This window comes from Rattus norvegicus, chromosome 5 (assembly GCF_021556685.1).
Source record: "Rattus norvegicus strain SHRSP/BbbUtx chromosome 5, alternate assembly SHRSP_T2T, whole genome shotgun sequence".
NCBI lineage: Eukaryota > Metazoa > Chordata > Mammalia > Rodentia > Muridae > Rattus > Rattus norvegicus.
In genome coordinates this window covers 156,087,247-156,112,490 of record NC_141538.1, presented here as the reverse complement: position 1 = coordinate 156,112,490, position 25,244 = coordinate 156,087,247, and the positions used below count along the sequence as shown (strand labels likewise).

The 25,244-nt window shown below is 52.5% G+C and overlaps 1 protein-coding gene across 1 annotated transcript in view; it reads right to left on the bottom strand.

The window, feature by feature from the left end:
* Nucleotides 1–25,183, bottom strand: part of Ece1 (endothelin converting enzyme 1) — a 102,140-nt gene extending 76,957 nt beyond the window's left edge. The window contains 1 exon segment of the mRNA NM_053596.2: nucleotides 25,120–25,183. Coding sequence (NP_446048.2) covers nucleotides 25,120–25,122 — 3 coding nt within the window. The 5' untranslated portion in view covers nucleotides 25,123–25,183.
* Between the last annotated feature and the right edge of the window lie 61 nt (nucleotides 25,184–25,244).

The window sequence follows — 25,244 nt, the reverse complement described above, 5'->3', positions numbered from 1 at the left end:
TTCGGAGAAATCTCACAGGGGCCCTGCTTCCTCCAAGCCAGCGGTTCTCAACTTGGGGGTCACTATCCCAGGCTGGGGTTGACCGACCCTCTCATAATGGTCGCCTAAGACCACCAGAAAACACAGATATTTACATTACAATTCACAACAGCAGCAAAGTTACAGTTAGCAATGGAAGTGATTTTACAGTTGGGGGTCACCTCACCATGAGGAACTGCATTAAATGGGTGCAACATTAGGAAGGCTGAGAACCACTATTCTACCCCATCTGGATAGTGGAAGCTTCCTGAAGCCCAGGGCTCAGCTGTCAGACCATCCTAGGCCACTGCCTGAGGCCTGCCGCTGCTGGGTCTCTTGGTTTGGAAAGAGGAAGAGGGATGGCCGCCTTCAATCACATCACTCATACATCCACGTAACCCTCATAGCCACCCAAGGCCACAGGTGTTATTGGACCCTCTGACAAGGGAAGAAAATGAGGGCCCAGGAGACAGTCACTTGCCCAGGGTCAGGCCAGGGACCCAGCTTAGCCAACAGGCTGCTTAGATGTCTCCTAGGAGACCCAGGACAAGGACAAAGATGCCGGATGGTGGCAGGACACAGTCTTCGGGCTCCTAAAGAATCTGTACAGCACATAAAAGGGGTCTCCCCACCGGGAGGAGAGTCTCTGAGATAGACCCAGAACCTCCTGGGAGCCAGCTCTGACCCATTCCCTGGACAACCTTCCTAAGGACAAGATACTGACAGCAGTTTGGGTCAGGCGTGGGCTCGAGGTGCCAGCTACCATCTGACTCCATTTTCTCAGAATTTCATTTTAGAGAAGAGAAACTGAAACTCAGGAGCCAGGAGTACTCATTAGGACCACGCCGATTAGAAGGTCCAAATGATATCCATTGGCCGTGTTCCCCCCTCTCCCTGGAGACCCCTGAGTGTGGCTCCTGTGACTATCGGGCAGCTGGGACAATATCCGAGGTCAGGGTTAGCTCCCTGTCTTAATTACCCTTCCCATCATTGTGACCAAACACTTGACAAAATAAACTTAAGGGGGAGAGGTTTATTCTGGTTCCCAGCTTGAGGGTATGGTCTGATGTCGCAGGGAAGTTGGGGCGATAGGAGTGTGAGTGACCAGTCACAGGGCACAGAGAGAGAGAGAGAGAGAGAGATAGAGAGAGAGAATGATGATGATGATGCTCCATTCACTTTCTCCTTTTGGTTCAGATTGGGACCCAGGGGACCCACATTTGGGGTGGAGCATCCCATCTCAATGAACCCAGACTAGAAACTCTCTCACAGGTGTGCCTGCCTCCTGGGTAACTCTACATTCTGTCACACCCCATCGCACGCAGGAGGAAACAGAGGCTGGCTTGAAGAAAAGTCTCAGGGTGACTTTCCGTGAGGTGTACAGGGGATGTGTTGCACATAGATGAGCATGGGCCACCCCAGGGCTCGGGGAATGTCCCAGGCTAACTGTGGATGCTCAGTGACGCCCCACCCACCCACACACACACTCTGTCTCCCGACAGGACCTTCTCTTTCTATGTCATGGACCCCCCAGCAAGGAAGATTTGATAGCCCTTTGCAAGCTGAAGCCAAAGCATCCACCCTGTGCACAGTTGCCACGGAAATACCAAAAGATGCTCCCAAGGTGAGTGACCAGTTAAGTCCTCTCACCTAGTCAGCACATAAAGCAGGCAAGGGCACAGACTGGGACTGTGCCAGGTCCCTTCATCCCACATCTCCCATCCCAAAGCCTTGGGACGTGTGACAAGGATAACAGGCTCCAGTTGGTCCGGGACTAATGGAATAGCAAGAAGGTAGCATTTGTTCTGGGCCCCAGTTGTTGAGAGTTGAACTAAGCAACTACCCAAGTGAGTCAGACAGAGGGGCACAGAGATAAGGCCAGGCGCTGCAACACACGGCAATAATCCAGCACTTGAAAAGCAGGAGGAAGTAGGAAGATCTAAAATAGCTATCCTTGGCTGTATGACAAGTTTGAGGCTAGCCTGGACTACATGAGACCCTGCCTCAAAAACTTCAGTAACTTCAGAGGACCTTCTCTGTGTCCTTCACCTCTAAGACCAAGAGAAGGGCACCTCCCTGGGCTCACTCCTCATCTGCAAAGGCTGAAGACTGGTTATTTGTGCCTTACATGATCCACGGTGGCTTAAGCAAGGTCACAGCTATGGGCTATGGATGCAGATGCTTAGGGAGAGGGGAGCATAACTCACCCAGAGCACGGCACCATGCTGTTTTGGAGGAAGTCAGGTGAGCTGATGATGGTTTATGAGAATGAACAGCTCTCAATCCCACCCAATGATGAAGCCAGGCCAACAGGCTGCTCCTGTTGCCCATTGGTCCAGGTGGGACTGGGAAGGGCTGATCATGAGGATATTAGCACATCACTGACTAGAAGACAGAGTGGGTGGGGACAGATTAGATGGGGCAGGGCAATCAGAGAACAATGCCTATGTCCTAGGGCAGAAGTCAGTGGTGGACAGTGGGGCTAAAGCCCAAGTTCCTGGGATGAGAGAGAAGGCTGGGCTAATCTGGAATAGGGGTTTGTTAAGGAATCTTAGCAGCCTGGGGCCATGGGTGAGGTCAGAGAGAAAGGAATTTTTCTGGCATCCTCACGGGGAGCCCTAGGAGTGTGCATCTCTACTTCATGTTCTCCCCCAGAGTGACCGTACAAAGCAGCTGGGTCTGTCTGCATTTTACAGATGGGTAACACAGGAGCTGAAGCTTCAGTCCTAGGTGTTCAAGGCCACACAGTGGGAAAAAACAACCCACAATTCGTCCTTCCCTTCCCTTCCCTTCCCTTCCCTTCCCTTCCCTTCCCTTCCCTTCCCTTCCCTTCCCTTCCCTCCTCTCCCCTCCCCCCCCTCTCTCTCTCCCCCTTCTCTTCCCTACTCCAATCTGTGCCACTCCATATATTCGGGTGTTTTATTTACCTTTCTGAGAAGTTTCTTATGTCCCCCAGGCTGGCCTTGAACTCCTGACCCTCCTGCCTTCACCTCCCATGTGCTGGCATTACAGATGTGCACCGTCACATCTGGTTTATACCACACTGGGGATGGGACCCACGCCTTTAGGCATGCTCAGCAAGCCCTCTACCAACTAAGCTACATCTTCCTTCAAACCCTCTTCAGGGGTCCCCTACTGCTCGGAGAACGAAGGGAAAACTCTCAACTCTGGTCTTCAGTCCACGAGAATCTCAGGCTCTGACCCTGTCCCCCTGCTCAGCCTCATTTCACAAGCTGCCCCCGCCCTGGTGACACTGTGTCCTAGTGACTGTTTTTGCTTTGTCTTTGCCTTTGGACAGGAGAAAGCAAGCTAGATAGCATCCCCACATCTGTGGAATGTGGAATCCAGGGTTCCAGGGCAAGAAGTGAGAAAGGCATGACCCAGGCAAAGGGGGGGGGGGGGGGCGAGAAAGCTGAAGCTGTGTTACAGGACTTCCTGTCTGTGGGAAAGACTGAGGCTCTCCCTAGGGTAAAAGGCAGCAAGAGGGGTTTTTAAGCGGGCGGTGTGGCCTGTCTAGGTGTAAGTGTCAGAGATACAGGGGGGTTATGAGGAAGAAAAGCAGGCGGGAACAGGTTGAGGCTCCTCCTTCATCCAGGTAGGCGTGTGGCCTGGCCTAAGCCAAGTACTAAACAGGTACAGAGAAGGGGAGACAGAACTGGTGGGAGTGGGTCACAGATGGAGAAAAAGGAGCTTCTGTGGACCCCTCAGATCCCACATTGACGATTGTCAAGGCTACACGCAGCGAAGCTGCTGCCAGGGCCAGGGTGTGGGCAGAAAGGTGGGCAGAGAGGAGCCTTCGCCAGGAAGATATCATGGACAGGTTGAGGGACATTCCCCCAAACCACCAAGGCTGTGAAAAACAAGACAGGTTTGAGAGATTGTCACAGCCAGAGGAGGCGAAAGGAGAGTGACAGGCGAATGTCACACGATATCCTGACAGGATTCTAGAAGAGGGGGATGTGGTGAAAGGCCGTGCATGCAAAAGCCTGTACGAGTGTACACTAAGTCTGGTGCAGAAATGGAGTGTCTGAGGTTTGACTGCTGCGCCTTGAGAAAGCGGGTGAGCCTCATCAGGAGAGCTGGGAGAGAAGAAACTGGACGAGTGTGCACATGTGTATCTTCCAAAACCAAACGTTCATTTCTTAACGCATAACGCAGGTTTCCTGGTCTCAGGAACTAACAGCAGAGAGAAAGGGAGGCGGGTCTGAGTCCTACAGGCGGCACAGAGGGATTGGGCCGAAAACCCCTGGCTTGGGGTTTTCTCTGGGACTCAGGAGTTGAGCTCATTTCCAAAACCAAGAAGGCTTCCTGTGCTTTCCCCAGGTGCCTTGGGGTCAGAGATATGACCTGTGCCTGGTGGACTGGGGGACACAGCGAGAGCCTTGGCTGAGTCTCCTTTCTGTCTAAAAAGCCTACTGACATTCCACTCTCAACATCGGCTTCAGATTTTTTCCGGTCTAAGTGCTCGCTCTGTGCCCGAGGGCAATCCCGTGCCCTGCTGTGAAAGCAGAAGTAGGAAAATCGAGGTTGAAGCCTGGGGGGGGGGGAGCAGCTGGTGCTGAGCAGGGGGAGCAGGACTGAGGTGTACCTGGCCCTTACCCAGGTTCGACACTGCCGGCTGCTCACAGCTACCTACCCATCCATCGCTCGTGTACACACTCATTTCTCCCAACTGCTCCTTCTCTTTAAGGATTCCTCTTTCTATTATTTTAATTGTTTGAGACTGGGTCTCTCTATGTAGCTTTGGTTGTCCCAGAAGTCTTTATGTAGAGCAGGCCGGCCTCGAACTCGCAGAGATCTGCCTGCCTTTGCCAACCAAGTGCTGGGATTAATGGTGTGTGGTGCCACCGTACATACCCAGACTGAAGATTTTATTCCCCCTGCTCTGAGGACTGAACTCATGGTCTTACCTTTGCTAGGCAATCAATCAGTCTACCACTGAGCTAAATCCCCAACCCCAAGATTTCCTTTTCTATTTAAAAAATATAAATTTTATGAATGTCTTGCCCTTATGTATGTATGTGTACCACATTTGTATGTGTCTGGTGTCCACAGAGGTCAGAAGAGAGCATTGGATCCCCCGTAACTGGAGTTACAGATGGTTGTAAGCCACCGTGCAGGTGCTGGGAATCGAACCCAGGTCCTCTGCAAGAACCACAAGTACGCTGAACCACTGTGGCATCTCTCCAAGCCCCGCAAGAATTGCTCTTTCTTTTTATTTACACAGGTATGTATGGGGTGGCCCTCAGAGACAGGAGGCATCAGATCCCCTGGAACGGTGCCCTGGATCTTCGAGGGCTACCATGTGGTTTCTGGGAATTAAACTCCAATCCTCTGCAGGAGCAACAAGTGTCAGCCACTTCTCCAGCTCCTCCCTCCAATGACGCACTTCCTCCTCTTACACTGTTTATTCATTGTGTCTGCACATTGTGTCTGTATACATTGTGTACCACGGTGTGTATATGGGAGCTGGAGGACAGCTAGCCAGAGGCGCTTCTCGTCTTTCACAGCAGCTTCCAGGGATAAAACTCAGGCTGTCAAGCTGGTTGACAAGCGCCTTTGCCTGCTGAGCCATCTTGCTGGTCCCCTAGTTACTGATTTTGCAGATACCCGCATGCCTACTATGTGCCAGCACTGTCCTGAGTGGGCTCCACAGGGGACAAAGCAGATACAGCCCTTGCCTTCATGGGACTTCCATGCTGGGAGGAGGTGGCAGAGAAGAGAAATAATACAGTCAGTTGTGGTGAACACCAAGAAGAACTAAACGGGAGGGCGCCAGACAGGAGCCCAGTGGCACAGGCCTCTAATCTCATTTCCTCAGAGGTGGAGGCAGGAGCATGGCAGTGTGAGGTCTGCTTGAACTAGAGTGAGTTCCAGGCCAGCCCAGGCCACTTAGTGAGACTCTGACTCATAACACAAAGTAAAAGAGGGCTGGGGCGGGAGCTCAATGGTAGAGTGCTTACACAGCACCCATGAGAGCCTTGGTCTCAGCTCTTGCGCTCTCTCTCTCTCTCATACACAACACTCAGTCACACAAACACACTTATATACACATATACACAAACAGACTCATGCAAACATACACACTTACACAAACACATACATACTCACACATACACCATAGTCTCACACAAACACACATACTCACCATACATACATATACACACAAACATGCAAACACAAATACACATAAACATACAAACATGCACTCACATAAACACGCTCTCACACAAACACTAACACAAACACACACACACAAGCACACATACTCAAACACAAAGAAACACACACACACTCACATACATCCATACACAAACACACACATCCATACACAAACACACACAAATACACATACTCACATACATGCAAACACACATGCACACTCACACATCCATACACAAACACACATACTCACATACTCACATATATGCAAACACACACATGCACACTCACACAAACACACAGCATGAAGGGAACAGAACCTGGGAGGTGAGGGCCAAGTTTGAATCCATGCCCAGAGAAAGCCTCTCTGAGGTGACCCCTCTGAGTATAAGCTCAAAGGAAATAGCTGCTGTGCAGATGTTTTCACAGCTGTGACTGGCGCTCACTTCTCCTGCCTTACAGATGAGAAGTGGGGAGGTCTGAAATAAAATGGCTTGTTTCAAGTTACCTCGGAAATGCCGGGGACCATGGACAGGTACTAGGCTGTACCCAGGCCTGGAGCCTGTCGCTAGGGACACTGACGCAGCCATCCTTGACTGCCTGACATCCACCTTGCTTCTCTCCCTCACAAAAGCCAGATTTCTAAAGTCCCACAATAATCATGGGTAAGAGGGTATGGAAGGACCAGGAGGAGGAGGGGGCTGGGGAAGGCATGGTCAGGCGTACTGTTAGCTCACTCAGGTTTAAGAGAGTACAAGGATGGGAGTTCTACATGCCCCTATCCTAAGGATCTTAGGTGGTCAGAGGAAGGGGGAAGGATCTATGCCCATCAGCAAGCCCACAAGACAGATACCATCCATGGAGGACCAAGGAGAATCCTTATCTACTCAGCCCTACCCAGTCCTGTACAGGCAACCGGATGCCCTCAGAGCTGGCAGCCACTGGCACTATCAGTTCTGGCAACAGTGGCCCTACTGTCCTTCCGTGGGTGGCTGAAGTGTTCCTCAGAACTGAGAATCAAGTTTGAAAGGAAACCAAAGGGGACTGTCCCTACCCTACCCTTTCCCCTCCCCTCTTGCCATATAAAGGGAAACATCTCCTCGTTAGAAAAATGACTCATTTTCCTCAGAGGGCTAAGTCAGGCTAAAGGGACTAAATCCATTCTCCACCCACCTCAAGCTGAGCTGGCTCTGGGCCTCAGGAAGACCGAAAAGAAGGAAGGTACAGAGAGAGAGAGAGAGAGAGAGAGAGAGAGAGAGAGAGAGAGAGAGAGAGAGCTGCCTCGACTCTTCCGCCCCCACCAACATCACCTGTGACACTGGGTGATGCTCAAACTGCTCGATTAGAACTGACTGAAGAAAAACTCCTCAGGACTTTCCCGAGTGAGTTCTGTGGCTGACTCACAGAGAGAGCCGGAGACTGCCCGGCATTCACAAAGCACCAAAGAGGGAAGAGTCTTCCACGGTTTGCAAGTTCCTTGGTGGAGGGCCCACGGTCCCAGGAGATCCCAGGCCCAAGAAGTGCTGTGTTTGGGAATCTGCTTTCTGAAAATGCACATTACGGGCAGCTAATGGCCCAGTGGTAAAGGTGCTTGTTAAGCAAGCCTGATGCCCTGAGTTCAAGGCCTGGAACCCACGTATAGACAGAAGAGAACTGTTTCCACCACACAAACAACACATAATCTTTAAAGCCTTTTAAAATGCAGTGGTCAGGGAGCTGTGGCATTGGCTCACCGGTTAAGTGCGCTGGTTGCTTCTTACAGAGCACCTGAGTTCAATTCCCAGCACCTACATAGCTGCCCGCGACCATGTGGAACTCCACTTTCAGGGGTTCTGATATGTTTGAACGTATGGGATGCATGAATATACATGCAGGGAAAACATTCACACACAAAGTAATATAAGATAGATACATCTTTTAAGCCAGGTGGTGGTGCCGCATGCCTTTAGTCTCAGGAGACAGAGGCTGGCGGAGCTCTGTGAGTTCGAGGCCAGCCTGGTCTTCAGAGTGAGTTCCAGGATAGCCAGGGCTGCTTGAAACCCTTGAAATACCAAATAAATAGATAAATCTTTAAAGAAAGGAAGAAAGGAAAGAAGGAAGGAAGAAAGGAAGGGAAGGAAGAAAGAAAGAAAGAAAGAAAGAAAGGAAGGAAGAAAGAAAGGAAGAAAGAAAGAAAGGAAGAAAGAAAGAGAGAAAGAAAGAAAAGACAGCCAAGGGCATTTTGTAAGTTCTTCCTACTCATTAGCTAATACTGAACCTTTCGAAAGATCTCTCTGGTGACCCACCATGTGAATATGAGTAAGCACAGGATTGCCCACTTGCAAATGGCACAGCCCTACCAGGGGCTCCCTTCCTCCCTTTCTCCTTCCTGAACGCAAGTATGTAGCCAGGACATAGGCTGTGTCCTTTGGGAAGTCCCTGTCATTCTGAAGGAGAAAAGTTAACAGTCACTGTGGAAGAGCAGGTGTGCCCTAAGAGCTTGGCTACCTTCTCCCTCAGCGCTGAACTTAGGACACACCCCCACCCTCCTTGCCACGCCCCCATCCCCACACTCCCCACCCCCATTGGCTACCAGGCAGCCTTCTCCTCCCACTGCCCTCTCAGCTGTGGCCTTTCTGAGACCAAGCAAAACATCATGGGATGCTCCCAGGGCTTGACAAAGCAGAGAATCATTGAGAATCCTGCCACCTCTTGGCTGTGGCACTTTGGCCAGTTCCTTCACCTCCCCCGGCCTCGGTTTCCTCGCGTAAGTATGAACACAAGCCAGGCGGTCTCCGTTTACTCAGGAAGCCGAGGCAGGATTTGCTTGAGCCCAGGAGTTCAAGACCATGCCATGCATTACAGCAAGAGCTTTTTATTGGGAGGGGGTACAGTGGGAGCCATTTCTTTTGGGCTATCTCTATATGGAACGAACCAATGTATTTGCTACTCAGCTCGGGCTTGGCTCAGAGATAATGCCTAATAAATCACGTTTCCATTGGAGCAGACAGAGAACAAGACAGGGAGGCTGGTAAGGACAAGTGGCATTAAGGGTCCTGGCTCCTGCCTTCCTGGTGCCTGGTGAGGTTCAAGGACACCTTGGCTTCTCCGTGGAGCCATCTCTGTCCACCCTCTTTGCAAACTTGACATCCTTTGCCCCGACGCAGTGATTCCCACAACAGAGCCATTTAAATTTGTGTCCCCTGGCCCCCCAGGGTATGGGGACATAAAGCTAGGGGACACTGAGCCTTTGGTGTTCTTCTTGCCCCTCAGCCTCATCTCCCCGCCCCCCGCCCCCTCCCCCCAGTCCTCAATAGCCAACAATAGCTACTTCCCAAGCCAGTTGCCAGGTACAGTTCCCTGAGCAGAAACACTCCCGTGGTGAGGAGGCGAGTCTTCGGAGTGGGGGGTAAGGCAGAAGAGGGATTGGGGGTTGTTTTCTGAGCACTTACTAAGCATTAGGAATACAGGACCTGGGAGACTGAGGGAAGAGCGGTGATGGGCTCCAGATGTTTAAGCAAGTAGGGAAGGTGGTTCCCAGAGCATGGGAGCTGTGTCCAGGGACTGGGACAATTCCAGTGGCTAAGGGACAGCGGCCTAGAGACCTGGTGAGTTAAAAGCGGGGGTGTGTGGGGGGATGGGGGTGGTAGGTGCAGAGAGAGCTGATGCAGGGGATTTCCAACGGTTTGGCTACTGCGGGAAGCAGGTAGAGGCAGAGTCCCAGGTGAACATTCTGATAAATGGGCCCAGAGATAACACTGACCAAAAAGAGGCAACCCAGAAGACAAAAAAACGGGAACACAAAAGTAGCTGCCGGGAGCTTCCAGCTCAGATTCATCAGATGGGGGACTGTCTTGGCTTCTGAGGAGACCCCATAAATCAGGGACCCAGACTTTAGCCCTGCAGCCCCCTTCTGTGACAGAGATATCCTTACAGACCCCTAGGACCCCTTCCCATGCCCCAGGGAAGGGCTTTTTGAGCACTGTGGATCTAGTAGCCACCCCCACCTCTTGTGGACCTCCCGGGTCCCAAAAGCCTGTGTCTCTCCAGGGTCACAGAGGTCACGGGAAAGAATTTGGAGGTCAGAGTGCTGCCCCGCCCCCACTGGATGCTTCAAAGACAGAACCTCAGCAAAGCAGCCTTGAAGTTCCAGGCGCCGCAGGCATGCAGGGGGTGGGGTTGGGGTGGGGGGACAGCCGCCAGAGGCCTGGAAGAGAACTCCAGAAACGCAGCTGCCAGCAATGAGGAGCCCAGTCAAGGTTTGGCTGGAAGGGCTTGGGGAGGGAGCAACTTCACCCAGCATCTGGGCTCTGCTGCTTTGGCTCTGGCACCAGTGTCTCACACGACCCTTGCGGGCTCTGTACTGTCTGTCACCTGTCAAAGCAGTGGGCTGGTTCTCAGCCTGTCTCCATCAATCACGACACCCCGACAACTCCATCCCTCCATACCTGTTGCCTCTCCCTCCTCTCCCTTGCCAACCCCAGGCATGACCCCCCCCCCCAAGCCATCTCCACCCAAGGGCCTGAATGGGCCTGACAGAAGGTAAGAGAGATCTTGGCACTAACTCAAGGGCAACTCCACTCTGTCAGCTACCAATGTTGCCTCATCCTTTCAGGGCTTACGTACGACTTTTGGCATGAAAGAAATAAAGTTCGGCTTGAATGTACACACACAGTCCTGCGGCTCCACATTCATTGCTCTGGGGGATTAGGGTCAAAGCTCTCACCTGGATTTGGTGGCTCCGCAGGGCCCCAACCCCTGGCCACCTCCTGTTTTCTCACCCTTGCTGTTGATTCCATACAACGATACTACGCAGGTCATCCAACCTCACGGCTTTTACACACATGTATTCTCTTGGCCAAGACTTCTCTGTGAGCCATCTCTTGTTGACACTTACCTCATTCACCCTACTTCTCCAAGCAGGCTTCTCCCCTCTGGGAACAACTCTTCCACCTGGGGACAGCATGGCTCCTCAGCCTTTAGACTTATAGCACACGCTGCTCTTAATCAGACAGCATATGTCTAGCTCGTAATGTGTGCTCAATAAACGGTAGGCACCATCGCTGTCGTGATTTATTTATTTATTATTTATCTGCATGCGTTTGTATGTCTGTGTAAAGGACTCAGTTCTCTCCTTATACCGCCTGTATCCCAGGCATAGAGCTCACACTGGTGTGGTGACAAGCGCCTTTGCCCACTGAGCCATCTTGCCTGCCCTTGTCTGACACCACTGGTCTCCCTAACAGCAGTTGGCAACTTGGAGCCTCTCATCCAGAGCTTCTAATGCAAGGAGGCAATACGGTGCTGGGAAGAACGTAGCCTCTGCAGCTCAGGGATGCAGGTTCTAATCTCACGTCAGCCACTCTACTAGGTACATTTCCTGATGTTGAGATCAACTGCCGGGGGTGCAGGGGAAGCAACATAAGGGAGGCTTACAGTTCAGGATGGGATACAGGACTCAGAAGGCTCAGTGGTTAAGAGCATGCATTGATCTTGCAAAGGACCCGAGTTCTGTTCCTAGCACCCATGTCAGGCAGACATCTGTAACTCCAGCTCCAGGGTGAATCAACATCTCTGGCCTCTGTGGGTACCTGATGCAGTCACACACACACACACACACACCATGGTGGGGAAGGCAGGAGGCAGGTGTCGAGGGACACATGGCGTCTAGTCACACTGTATTCAGGGTCTGAAGACTGGCTCAGCTTTCTCTTTCTGGTTCAGTCTGGAACCTCCAGGCCTTGGAATGAATAATGCTGTCCACGGTCAGGTCAGGCCTTCTCACCTCAGCTAATCCAGGGTAGAAACTCTCTAACAGATGTGCCCAGAGGTTAGCCTGCTAGGTAATTCTACGTCTTCTCACGTTGACAGTCAGTATTAAGTATTGCAGACACTTTAAGCTGGCTTTGGGCACGCTGCCCAAACTCCCAGAGACACCATTTCCTCCTCTGATTGAGGATTCCCAAGGCTGCCGTGACTGTTTGAAAGAGAATCTCAAGATTCCCCAACCTCTTTACATTGATTTCCCCAACGGAATGATATTCTGATGGTGGAAATGACAAAACGGAATGCCAGGGGACAGTGCTGGGTCACCCACAAACAGCTGTACCAGGTGGAATTTCCCAAGTGAATATCTGCCACCCTCGCAAGGTGAAACTCAAGGAGTCAGCTGGAAATGCAGGTTTCTGAACCCCACTCAAAACCTAATGAGTCAGGATCTCTGGAAAGCAAGTAAGGATTGCCCTGGTAGCCAGTATCCCTCTTGGTGGCTCTCCCACACACCCGAGAACCTGGAGAGCAATGCAATACAGTCTGTTTCCATGGCCCTAAAATCTCAGGGTGGGGTGGCATAGGCTGACACACTGTCACTAGAAAGGTGTGTAGGGCTTGTCACATCCCAGGCTGTTCCTACCAGCTTAAAGGCAGGACACAATCTTCAGAGTTGGACCTGTCCGTGTGCAGATTCCAGTCCTTCCACTCGCTTAGCCTGTGAGGTTAAACATCCACTAAGAGCAGCCTTCCCTGGGTCTCATGGCAGCTAATGACCTCAGAGTTGTTGCTATGCGCAGAGGAGGCCCTGGTTGTGGGGCAGATGGTCCCCCAGAAAACAGAACAGGAAATGCTTCTCTGCAGGCCTCCCTGCATCACCTCAGTAGCAACAGGCACCCTGAGGATGGAGTCATGCGTCCTGGAGACATCCCAAGTTCTAGGCATCTACAGAGGCAGAGACACTCCCTGGTGGAGGGCAGAAGTTTACCAAGAGAAAGCAACTGTCTACGGCTCTGTGGAGAGGCCAGGACATAAGCTGTCACATCTCCAGGAGCAGAGGTGCAGGGCAGTGGAGCTGACATGCCATGTGGGTGACAGCTCAGACTCTGCAGCCAGGCTGTCCGGGTTCACTTCCGGCTCTGCCACTCCCAGCTCTGCCCGACTGGTACACTTCAGGAGCAGCTCCAACAGCAAGTCCCCGGGTCCAGTTAGCTGCCCCATTCCTCTGGTTCTTTAAAGGTTCCTGCCCACACGCCCACACAAGACTATGCACCATCTTCTCTGCTGGAGTGTCTAGCTCTCCCACAGGCCTCGCTTGTGCTTCCTGGAGAGCTCAGATGCCCGGCACCAGATGTTAGTTCTGTTAGAATCCCACCATTGTCTGCCTTCTGAGTCCCCTTCCTCCCCCTCCTAACTACATCGGTCCCAATTCCCATTCCTCCCTCTGATGCTGCCCCCGAATCTGTAAGGGTTCAAACTTTTGGATTTGTTTTCCTGAGGGTCTCAGTTTGCTCATCCCAGAGCTGTGCTGAAGAAAGACTTCGGGGGACCTACTGTGACTTTTCTCCCGGGGCAGATGAAGCACAGAGTTGCCTCAGGAGGATGAGTGTGTGTGTGTGTGTGTGTGTGTGTGTGTGTGAGTGTGTGTGTATACGGTGTGTATGGTATGTGGGGTGTGTGTGTGTGTATGGTGTGTATGGTGTGTATGGTATGTGTGTGTGTGCATGGTGTGTATGGTGTGTATGTTGTATAGTGTGTGTGTGTGTGTGTGTGGTGTGTAGTGTGTGTGTGTGTGTGTGTGTGTGTGTGAACTGAAGGAGAGTAATAACTAAAACACATGGTGCTTAAGAACTTCAACTGGAGACCATGAGAAGGCTCAGCCTCCACACACAGGCACACGCACAAAGCACTTGGACTCTGGAACCAAAACACCCAAGTTCAAATCCAGTTCCCGGAACTAGAGAGATGGCTCAGTGGTTAAGAGCACCGACTGCTCTTGCAGAGGATCCAGGTTCAGCTCCCAGCACCCACATGGCAGCTCCCAACTGTCTGTAGCTCCAGTCCCAGGGGATTCAATGCCCTTTTCTGGCCTTCTTGGACACTGCACATACCTGGTGTATATACCTACTTATATATACACATATATGTGCATATATACATATTATATACATACCTACATGCAGGCTAAACATTCATATACATAAGATAAAAATAGATAAAATATTTTAAATCCAGTTTGATCGCCTTCTGGCTATGAGAGACCAGTAGCCCTCTGTGTCTCAGTTTCCCCAACTACAAAATCGAAACGATAATAAGTGTCTTCTATAGGCTGATGGGAGGAGCCAGGAATGTCTACCACAGCATGCTTAGTCCTGTGCCTGGCACCCTGCAACCCCTCAACAGAATCCATATTATCCCAGAACTGTGAAGGTGGGTGACCCCCACAGAAAGAACAGGGCCCTGAGGGAGAGTCACTGGGCAACCTCTCAGTGCCTCCAACCAAGCCCCAAGCCTTCTCTGGAGTGACTCGGCCTGGCTGTCCTCATATCCTTTCTGTCGTTGTGATAAAACATCCTGATGAAAAGCAATCTAGGAGAGAAGGGTTTGTTTCCACTCAGAGGAGACTGAGCAAGAAGGAGAAAGGAGGGGAAGGGAGGAGGAGCGGCCATAAGAGGAGATGGACCATGGGCGCGTGGCCAGGAGAAACAGCAAGGGACACTTGGCTGGGATGTAGGTTAGAATAGCTCTAAACTCTGTCCAGCCTAGGCTGACAGCGTATGAATAAAATGCCAGACTTTTATGTCATTCGTAGGGCCTACCTAGAATATAGAAACTTAGACTCTCTAAGACGGGCCGACCTCAGGAATCTCCCCACCCCACCTACCCACAATCCCTCAGGACTGGAGAACGGCACGAGAGCGACTGCAGCCCCTTCTGGCTCTTCAAAAGACTTAAGACAGGGCCTTGGGAATAGAGTTTGCCTTACGAGCCAGAAGAACTGGGTTCTACCTCAGAACCCACACAAGAAAAGCTGTGGGCGGGGTTGACTGAAGACTCTTGCAGAGGACTGGGGTTTGGCTTCTGGCACCCCTACCAGGCGGCTTAGGACCACTTGGAACTGCAGCGCTAGGGGATTCAGCGCCCTCTTCTGGCTTCTGTGGGCACTGCATGCAATGGAATACACAGACTATGGTAGGCACATAGAAGACAGACAGACAGACAGACAGACAGACAGACAGACAGACAGACAGACCTGTCTTTAGTTAAAGAAAAACTGGGCATGGTGATGCATACATGTAATGCCCAAACCAGGAAGTCAGAGACAGGCAGATCCCTTGGACTGGATGACCAGGGGTACTAGCTGATGTGCACACACGTACACACTCACATGTATCACACATGTACAATACTTAGGACAGAACCACCGCAGCAGCAAATAGTTCCCATTATTATTTTTTTTTCTTTTTTTTTCGGAGCTGGGGACCGAACCCAGGGCCTTGCGCTTGCTAGGCAAGTGCTCTACCACTGAGCTAAATCCCCAACCCCAATAGTTCCCATTATTAAAGACTCATCCTGTGCACCACCTCCAGGCCTGGGAACCTGTCATCCGTCTGCAGTCATGCCACACAGTGGAAGGTGCTAGCACTCATCCTAGGCCAGAGATTCCCATTCACCAAAGGACCCTGGCTGGGACTCTGTGACAGAGGTGAAACCCTTGCCTGTGGGCCCCAGAAGCGACACTCTGAATAGAAATAACACAGGATCAGGGATTGTTTAAAAGTTTGGTGTACACCTGTGTGATATTGATGGTGCACACGTGTGTGGTATGTGTGCAATATACGTACATGCTCCCATGTATGTGTGGAGGTCAGAGAAGGACATCGAGTGTCCTACTTTATCAGGCTCCAACTTCCCCCTTGGGGCAGGATCTCTCACTGTACCTGGAGCTAGGCTGGTAGCCAGCAAACCCCTGTGACCCTCTTATCTCTGACCCTCACAGTTAGGAGTGTGGCCACGCCCATCTTTTTTACATGGTGTTGAGGATCTGCAGTCAGTCCCACATGCTTGAGCAGCAAGCACTCTTATCTACCGAGTTATTTCCCCCAACTCCCTTTCTATTCTTTGTCTCCCCAAGAGGAAGTAAGGCAAGAGGGCGCCTACATTCCATTTCCAGAGACTTCTGTTGAACTCTCTTGCCCTCTTAGTTTCCCTCAGCCTGCCCACTGTTCCTAGAAGCCTGGAGGAAGAAGTGCCAGCCAGGAACCACAAAGCCACAGAACTGCCTCCAGTAGGGCTGTAGTCGAGGGCACACAGCTGGTGTCCCTTGACCTCATTTCTCAGTAGACAGGGGACGTAGGCTCGGGTCCTCTGGGTTCCTGGGAGCTGGGTGGTGAGAACTGGGTCACTGGGAGAATGGCAAGGCTGAGCTCAAGGGTTGGTTTGAGGTGGGTTTGTCCAGCCAGTGACGACACCAAGCCTTCCTACCAGGAATGGTGGTCTAGGAGCATTCTGTATGGCCACCTCTACCCTTCTCCACCCCTACAGCAGCTAAAACCCAGCCTCAGAGGGGCACGAGCACAGCCACACCCTTAGGTCAGGACACGTCTCTTACTGGATGGGGTTCCTCTGCCTCTCTCCTGCCCCCTACAATCTATCTGACACATAACAGCCAGGGCTTTTCTGAAACAAACCCAAAGGAGTCACTACACTAAAGATCTCTGGGGACCTGGTATCACTCTTAGAATGAAATGCCAATTCTTCACTTCCTGTCCAGATAAGGGCTCCCCTGACCAGCCCCCTTCCTGTCCATCTCTTCCTATTCCCGCCCTCAATGCTGACACTCAACCATGTTAGCCTCCCTCCACTGCAACTCCACTGTACCATGCCAAGTCTCTGGCCCCGGCAGATTCTGTGCGCCTATTTCTCCTCCACGTCTTTACCCTGATGCCCTCCTCCCAACCGTCCTCCTCTGGCCACCAACTAGAGCCTCTACATCTCGGCCACTCTCCCAAGTCCCCCATTTTGCTTTCTTCCCTCTGACGTGACGTCTCTGGCTGCTGGCTTTGCACATGGTGTCAGATTTCCCCCTCACTGGACCTGAGCTCCTGGCAGGCTGGGCGTTGATGACCACAGAGATCTTTGGATGAGGTCTTATAACTCTGTAGGTGAAGACCGACTGGACTGCCCAAGGCCGGAGCCAGGGAGTTGTAGAACACACACCCAGGCTGGCCTGATGCCAAGGCTGTCTCTTCTAAATCTGCTCGGGTGGGGCAGATGCAGGAGGAGGCCATCAGGAAGGGGATCAAGGGAGAAGAGCCCATCTTCTCTCCTAGGGCCTTCTGTTGAAGTTTAGGGCAGCTGGGATTGAGGTTATCTTGGCCCAGCCCTGGAGGTAGGAAAGCCCTATGGATGGAAGCAAATAGATCCCTGAATGAGGGAGACCAATGATGGAGACCTTCAACGTGATGCTTGGCAGAGAGTGGAAACCCAGGGTCAGGGAGGGGAAGGTATGAGGCTAAGCCATACGGCCAGTAGCAGGATATGCCCAAGGGTGAGGGGTCCCCTCCAGGCCCAGGACCCCTTCCCTAACCTGAGGAACACCAGGTAGAGTGGAATCTAAATCTGATAGAATGCAGCTCAGGGTTGGCCAGGCCTGGAGGGTAGGGGCGGGGCTGTGGAGGAGGAGCCAGGGCCTGAGACAAACAGGCCCTGGAAGCAGGTTCTAAGCCAAGCACTGGGCTGGTGACAGGGAGGGGAATGGTATGCTCTGAAACGGAACACCCACGTCAGAGGACGGTGTGGCAGATACACAAGTCAGACACGTATGGACACGATCAAGAATGTCATGCTGGCCCCAAACTGAGAGCAGCCCAAACATTAGTCACAGATATTTACACGTTTATCTACCCAACAGGACACAACTCAGCTTAACAAAGAGCAGATTCTAGAACAGGCACCAGGAGAGGTCCCTCAGAGACACTTGGTGGTGACCAAAGCTGATGGGAACCAGGCCCCGAAGAGCTGTCGGGTGTTAAGAGTTGACGCTGTACAGACACCCACAACCAAACAGTGGATGGAGCTCGGGGATTCTTACGGAAGAATAGGAGGAAGGATTGTGTGTCCCCAAAGGGGACAGGAACTCCACAGGAAGACCAACAGAGTCAACTAACCTGGAGTCTGAACCAACGACCAAAGAACATACACGGGCGGGACCTAGGCCTCCTCACATATATGTAGCAGATGTGCAGCATGACGTTCATGTGTGAGGGGCTATCCCAAAAGCTGTGGCCTGCACAGGGGATATGGTCTACAAGCTGGGCTGCCTTGTCTGGCCTCGGTGGGAGAGGATGTGCCTAGCCTCACAGAAACTTGAAGTGCCAGGGTGGGGAGAATACTCAGTGGAGTAGGGGAGGGGGAAAGGACTGGGGAGGGGGTGACTGGGAGGGGGCAGTGAGGGGGATGTAAAGTGAATAAGTAAAAAAAATTAATTAAATTAAAAAAATAAGATTTGACACGGGTAGGGCTGGAAAGATGGCTCAATGGTTAAGAGCACTGAGGTCCTGAGTTCAAGTCCCAGCAACCACATGGTGGCTCACAACCATCTGTAATGAGATTTGATGCCCTCTTCTGGTGTGTCTGAAGACAGCGACAGTGTACTCATAAAATAAATAAATAACTCTTAAAAAAAGATTTGACACTGGTAAAGTTCACACCAGGCAAAGGGGCAGCCTGCCTGTGGTGGGGAATGATCGGTGGGCCTGCGTGAGCTGCAGAATCGGCACCTACCTGGGTCCAAACGTTATGGACTGTTGAAAGCAGGCCGCATGTGCCCTGGGACCACTGCTCACACTTATGGTAGCACAAGATCTCTGTCCTAACGTCATCTAATCACAGTTGGGCATAGACAGGTGGGCTCTATGGAGCCCCTAGATTCCCCAGCACTGAACTGGGCTTCTGAAACAGGATCTGTTCTGACTCTTGAAACTATTGTCCAAAATGAGTCCCAACGGTTCCACATTAAAGAGGAAGCCAAGCTCAGAGAGAAGGCACAGAGTAAAACGTTGACATAGCAAAGAGGGTCGGAGCCATAGCTCAGTGGGTAGAGCGCTTGCCTAGCATGCACGAAGCCCTGGGTTCAATCCCCATCCCTGCATAAACTTAATGTGAGACTTCCAATCCCAACACTTATGAGGTAAAAGTAGGAGAAGTAGATACCCAAGGCCCACTTCAGCTATACAGAGTGATCAGGCTACATCAGAATGATCTAGGGCAGCCTGGGCTACATGAGACCAAATCTCGATTGTTAATTAAATAATTAATTTTTATAAAGAGATGAAACCAGACTGGGAGGTGGTGACACATGCCTTTAGGCCTGGCACTTGGGAGACAGAGGCAGGCAGATCTCTGAATTTGAGGCTAGCCTGGTCTACAGAGTGAGTTCCAGAACAGCCAGGGCTACACAGAGAAACCCTGTCTCAAAAAAAAAAAATTAGGTCCTGGGTTTCCTAGACTCCAAGACCCACTCCTGAGACTCCAGTCCCCAGGGCCCTGTTTGCCCTGTCCTACCCTCAGAGGCTTTTTGCCTTAGAGCCCGCCGGAGCCACCTGCAGTCCCTTCTTCTGTGGGCAGACAGGACTGGACAACTCATGTGCTCAATGGACTCCATTCTGCAAAATAATTGCTTAGGAAATGAGTCCTTTCTCCCTCCCCCACGAGACGCCCCTACCCTCTGCACCCCCTCCCAACCACACATCAATGGGGTCACTTCAGTCCTGGACCTCAGCCCCATTCATCAGGAACTCTAGCTTCTGACTGGGGTGGGGGTGGGGTGTCCTCCTCAAACCCTGGCTTTCCAAGCCCAGCGCCTGGCCCCAGAGCACTGGGAGGCCTTGAGGTTAGAGTCCCCACCCTTGGCACAAGCCAGCATCGGGATTCGGAGAATCATAAAACATTTCTTTGGAATAACAAGGGCTGCCACAGCCGTGTCTCCATCTTTTCCAGAGCCAGCTCTCTGCAGAGCAGGCCCTCACTGACCACCCAAAACAGGGGCTGTGCAGCCCCCTCCACAGGGCACAAGGCCAGTACTCAAGGATCACATGAAATAGGCCACTGTCACCTGACAGACCCACACATGGTCAAGGCTGGGCCCAACGTGCTCACTGCTCTGCAGGAGGTGCACGAAAAACGGCCGCTGACTGTTCCAGTCGTGTCATTTTGCAGATGGGGAAACTGAGACCTGGGAAGGGAGAGCGTCTTAGTGGGGTCTTTGCACTTGGCCTTGCTTCTCCTCATCAGCCTTGTCTGGGGCACCTGCAGGGGCAGCAGGTGGGAGGGGGAGGCTCTGGCTCCAGGCAGAAGTAAATATTGACGGCTGTGTTTACACTGTAATCCGAGTCCTCCTGGCTGCCGCCCACACCCACACCCACACCCGCACAGCCTTTGCACCCGAGCCAAGAAGGCTAAGGAGCGGGCCAGGAGGTGGGCTTGGAGAAGCCTCTTCTGGGCCGGGGGCTATGCCACCTACACACAGGAGGCATTGGGTCAGAAATCCAAGGGCACCTCCAGTCAGGGTCCTAGGCAGTGCCAGACTTGGAGTGATTGTCACTAGAGCCAGAGAGATGGGAGTTCAGATTGGGGTCCCTTTCTAGCTCAGCGCTCATCAGCGGTAGGACCCGGGAATACAGAGCAAAGGTGGTTTTGTCAACAAAACAAAAACGAAACAAACACCAGGCCACCAGTCTTTCAGCCTGGCCAGCACCCTGTCCTAGAAGCCCCCAACAAGTCTTGTTGCTCTCTATCTCCAAGGGCTTTCTCCGGGAAGGCTAAATGGAGTAGCAGCTAGGGGCCAGAGTCTTTTGGTGTCCAGCTCAAGCCCTCAACTCCCAAAGCAAACTCTGAACATCTGCTTTCAGATGGAAGGGAGACTCAAACCGTCACGTGGTTCTCCCTGAGGGCGTCTGCTCTGGCCAGCTGCCAGACACCAGCCTGGGCACACTGTGAGAGCGAGAGCGAGCCCAGAGGCCAACCGCCGGTCCTGCTTGCCTTGCCTGCGCAGCTCCTATGCCTGAAGCCCCGCCCCGGTCCCACTCAAGCTTCTGTGTCGGTGGCGGCGGTGCTCAGACCGAGTTTTTGGTTTTCACCATGTACTTCTGGCAATCCTCTCGCCTCTGCCTCTTCAAGGTGGGAGTACAGGTTTGTATTACAAATCCGGGCTCCACTCATTCATCCCTCCCGCTGTGGCTTGAAGCTCGAAGACTGCAGGTCTCACCGAGCCTCTGAGGATAACCCCGGCCAGGTTCCTCATCCCCTCCCCACCCCCACGTCTCCATAGCAACAGGAAATGCGCCTGTCACTTCCTGCCCATCGGCTTGCCTATCAGACTGTGGCAGAGACCTGTCAATCTCAGTCACACTGACCACAGTCCAGAGGCTCGTGCTGTCCCGAACTGACTTCTTGGATGCGTGCACTGACGATGGGTGGCCAGGAGCACACGGTCACTGAAGTGGACCCTACGGAGCAGACATTCAAAAACTATCTATTGGCTGATGGTTTCCCTCCTTGTGGGCACCTCCTGTTCTCCAAGCCCTCCACTCCTGAAAAGGTGGAAGTCTCCGTGATTCCTAGAAACTGGGCTCATTCTTTCCCAGAAGGCTAAAGGATCGTTCTTTACTAAAAACTGGGGCAACACAAGCAAACCATTACTGAGTGGCTACTCAGCCATGAACAAGAGTAGAAAACATGAAAAATCCAGTATAACCCAATTTCCAGGACAGGCCTGCTGCCTAGGGCAAGGTGGTTGTGACCATACTCTCAGAACACCTCACCTCCTATGTTCAAATAATAACGCCGCCCTTGTACTTTTTTAATAATGTCCACATGTTTCTATGTCAGTACCCTCACGATAACATCCTCAAAACCAGAAAACGTCTGTCTGTCCCACACGAGAAAGGAAGCACAGAGAGGGTGGATGCCTGACCTAAGGCCACACAGCAAACTCACGGGACACTGGGATTTAAATTTGGGCCCTGAATCTGGTCTTCAATCCCCATCCATTCAGCAGAGGCCCAAACACAGTCACCCTCCCCTGTGTGGAATGTGGAGGACTAGCTCCCCGAAATGCGGTAACCAGAACAGTGTGGGAGTTTGAGCTGTCTCCCCCTCAGCCCCGCTGCCTGGTTAGTCCTCTTAGCACCTGGCAGGCTCGCGCCTTCTCCACACTGCCTAGCTCTGTGCCCCTGGACCTCCTCCTCCCCATCTCTGTCCCTGCTGCTGGGTGGTTTGAGGACACTGGAGGTAGGAGATATAAAAAGTCTCTCGGGAGCCTTCATCCTACAGCTTGTGCTGAGGGCGGACAGAGGGAGGAGTATGCAGAGGTGGGGGGGTGGGGGGGGGGCTTCCGACAGGAGGTCATTAAGAATATTGCTGATTTTCTGCCAAGAGGTTAGGGACCTGGGTGGAGAGCTGGGAGTACCAGGGAGATCCAGCGCCAACAACAGGAAACAGCCTGGACAGGGTAAAGGAACCCATCAGGAACCTGGGGGACAGAGGAAAACTTGGGATCTCTGCTGGTGGGGTGGGAAGGAAACTGGATTTACCATTCAGAGTGGAAGAAGCCCTGAATGCTGGCCCCTCTTGGGAACAATGGCAAGAGAACCAGCATTAGGGGAGCCCAAGGAGGCCTGACGTCAGCCCTCACCTCACCCACTCACAGTGCATCAACACTGTGCGTCAGCAGACTACATTGGGCTGCCGCCTCCCTCCCCAGGCAGGCCAGTAGAGGCCTCTATTCTAGGTACCCCGCTGTTTCCCATGCCTGCCTTGTCCCCTCTTGCCTGTTCCCACATACTTGTGGTGAACCAGCCCTTTTCTGGTCCTGCACAGAATAGTGGCCTCACACCTCTGGTCTGATATCACCCAGGTTCCCCCTACGTAGAACATGTTTTCTTATTCAGATTACATCAGCTAAATGACTCTCCCACCTCTCCGCCAGAAGGGAACACTTGCTGGGCATGGCATAACTGACTCCCTAAAGGACATGTCCCTTGGTCTGAGGACATTTAGGGACAGGTAGAAGCCCCGATCACACAGTTTGGGTCTCTTCTTCTTGCCTTGTACAAAGTCTGGCAGAGAACAAGACTTCCTATAAGTCTCCGTTAGACAAGAAATAGAACACTCTGTTTAAATCACCATCTCCTAAACAGGGTAAGTATGAACATGAATGGTTCTTTCAGACTAGCAAATAAGTTGGATGGTTAGCAGAACTTCCCAAGGTTGTAAAAGAAAGCAAATGGTGTTCGAGCCAAATACTCTCACTTGGATTTATCTCAACCTGATCCCCACACCAACCCGAGAGATAGGAACCATTATCTATCTCTTGATGGGGAGAGCGCACAGTTGGGGATATACAATCTGACCAAAGTCCCTGTGGGGAAGTGAAGGAGCTGGGATTAGAACTCAAATCTGTTCGAGGCCAAAGTCTAAGGTCTTTCTGGAGGGCTGGGAAGCTTTTCAGGTCAGAGACGGTTCAGCTAGTTAAAAGCAGTTGTTGCTCTTACAGACAAGCCCCAGGGTCAGTCCCAGGCACCTAGGTCATGGCTCCCATTACTCCAGTTACAGGAGACCCAACCCTCTCTTCAGCCCTGCACAGGGACTGGGCACACATGCAAGCCAAACACTCATACAAACAAATTTTTTTTTTTAAAAATGCTTTTAAATGTTCCCAGGGCAGAGGGGTTGTCAGTTGGTTTGTTCAATCTCAGGCTGCCCTTGGACCCAAAATCTGCCTGCCTCGGCCTCCCAAACACTTCGATCAGAGCATTCAAGACCACATCAGACTTTCTGCTGCTTTGTAAGAAGGAAAACGTCCTCTCTGTGAGCAGCTCAGGCCAGGGTGGGGTACAGAAAGAGGATGTTTGACTTCGAAGTCTCTCCCTATTTTATAGCTCTCCCACATCCTCAAGCTTTCAAACAAGAGGTGACCATTCCCTCGCTGTGAAACTACCCAGGCAGGCAACACATGCCTGGGAGATTCTTAATGAGGGAAGTAAGTCAGGTCCAAGATGATCTCTGGGCACATTGTGGGGGTGGGGGGCGAGAATTAAGTCATCTGGCTCTAGAGAGACAAATCATGTCTCACGGGAAAAATGCCAGTGGGTAAGAGAGAAAAGGGGTGGGGGGGGACTTAATTTCTGATCAGACAAGGGTTGGTCCTGGGGCTGGCGCTGGAGCATCTCCAGCTCTCAACATGGTGCCCCTCCATTCCTCAGTGAACCCCTCAGGCTTGGAAGGGACATCACAGATATAGGCAAATCCCTGAGACCCAAAAGCAGAGAACCCAGGCGGATCGCTCTCCTCAGGTCACACAGGGTGTCCTGGATTCAGTGCACACGGCAAGAGCCCAGCTCTAGGGGAGGCAATCAGGTCCGCAGGGAGAGAAGCAAATGGGTGTGATGGAGAGGTGACCTGAGGCCTTGGCTCTGGGCCAAAGTCAACTGGCCACCCCAAAGCTCCCAAAAGCAGCCAGGTCTGGATTGGATGGATGTCAGGCTTGAGGCTTGAGCCCCCCAAAAAATCCTCTTCCTCAAGGACCCCTTTACCCTGGTGCTTTTGCCCACAAGAGGCAGCACTCGGGCCCTCCTCTGAGGATTCATTATTGGGAGATGCTGGGAACACCAGATAACCCTCGGAACCTCATGCTATCCCCTCCTCTCTGAGCAATCCCTCCTCTTCCCGTAAGCCTGGCAGCCACTGCAGGGTCAGTCGTAGGAGAAAAGTGCCCACGATGTCTAAAGCGTTCTCGAATCCCAAACTCACTTGAACTATGCGGGGCGTGAGCTCAAGTCCAACTGAACCCCGACGTCTCTGAATCGACCCGGCCTAGCTGCCCACGGTCTCCACGCCAAGCCAAACCAAGCTCAGGGATTTGCACACCCCAAACCTATCTCACCAACTGTCCCCCCAAATCCAGCACGCGATCCCGAGTCTTCCATGCCAGGAGCCGACCAGCAGCCCAGAACTAAGGTCCTCGCAGACCGGACACCCCCCAACTCTCGCCCGGGTCCAAGCTAGCGAACAGCGGGACGCGGGCCTCAGCAGCAGGGGACGCCCAGCTCGCCACGAACCAGCCAGGATGCCACCGCCGCGCGGCTGCCGGGGCTGTCGGGGCTGCGTGGAGCCGCAGGACGTACTCACCATCGCTCGCGGGCTCCGAACGGCCGGGCTTTGGATGCACCTCCCGCTAAGGCTCCGGCTCCCGGTGCTCTGCGCTGAGCTCTACGCTCCGACCGCACGGCTAGCTGCCGGGGCGGCGCGCGCGG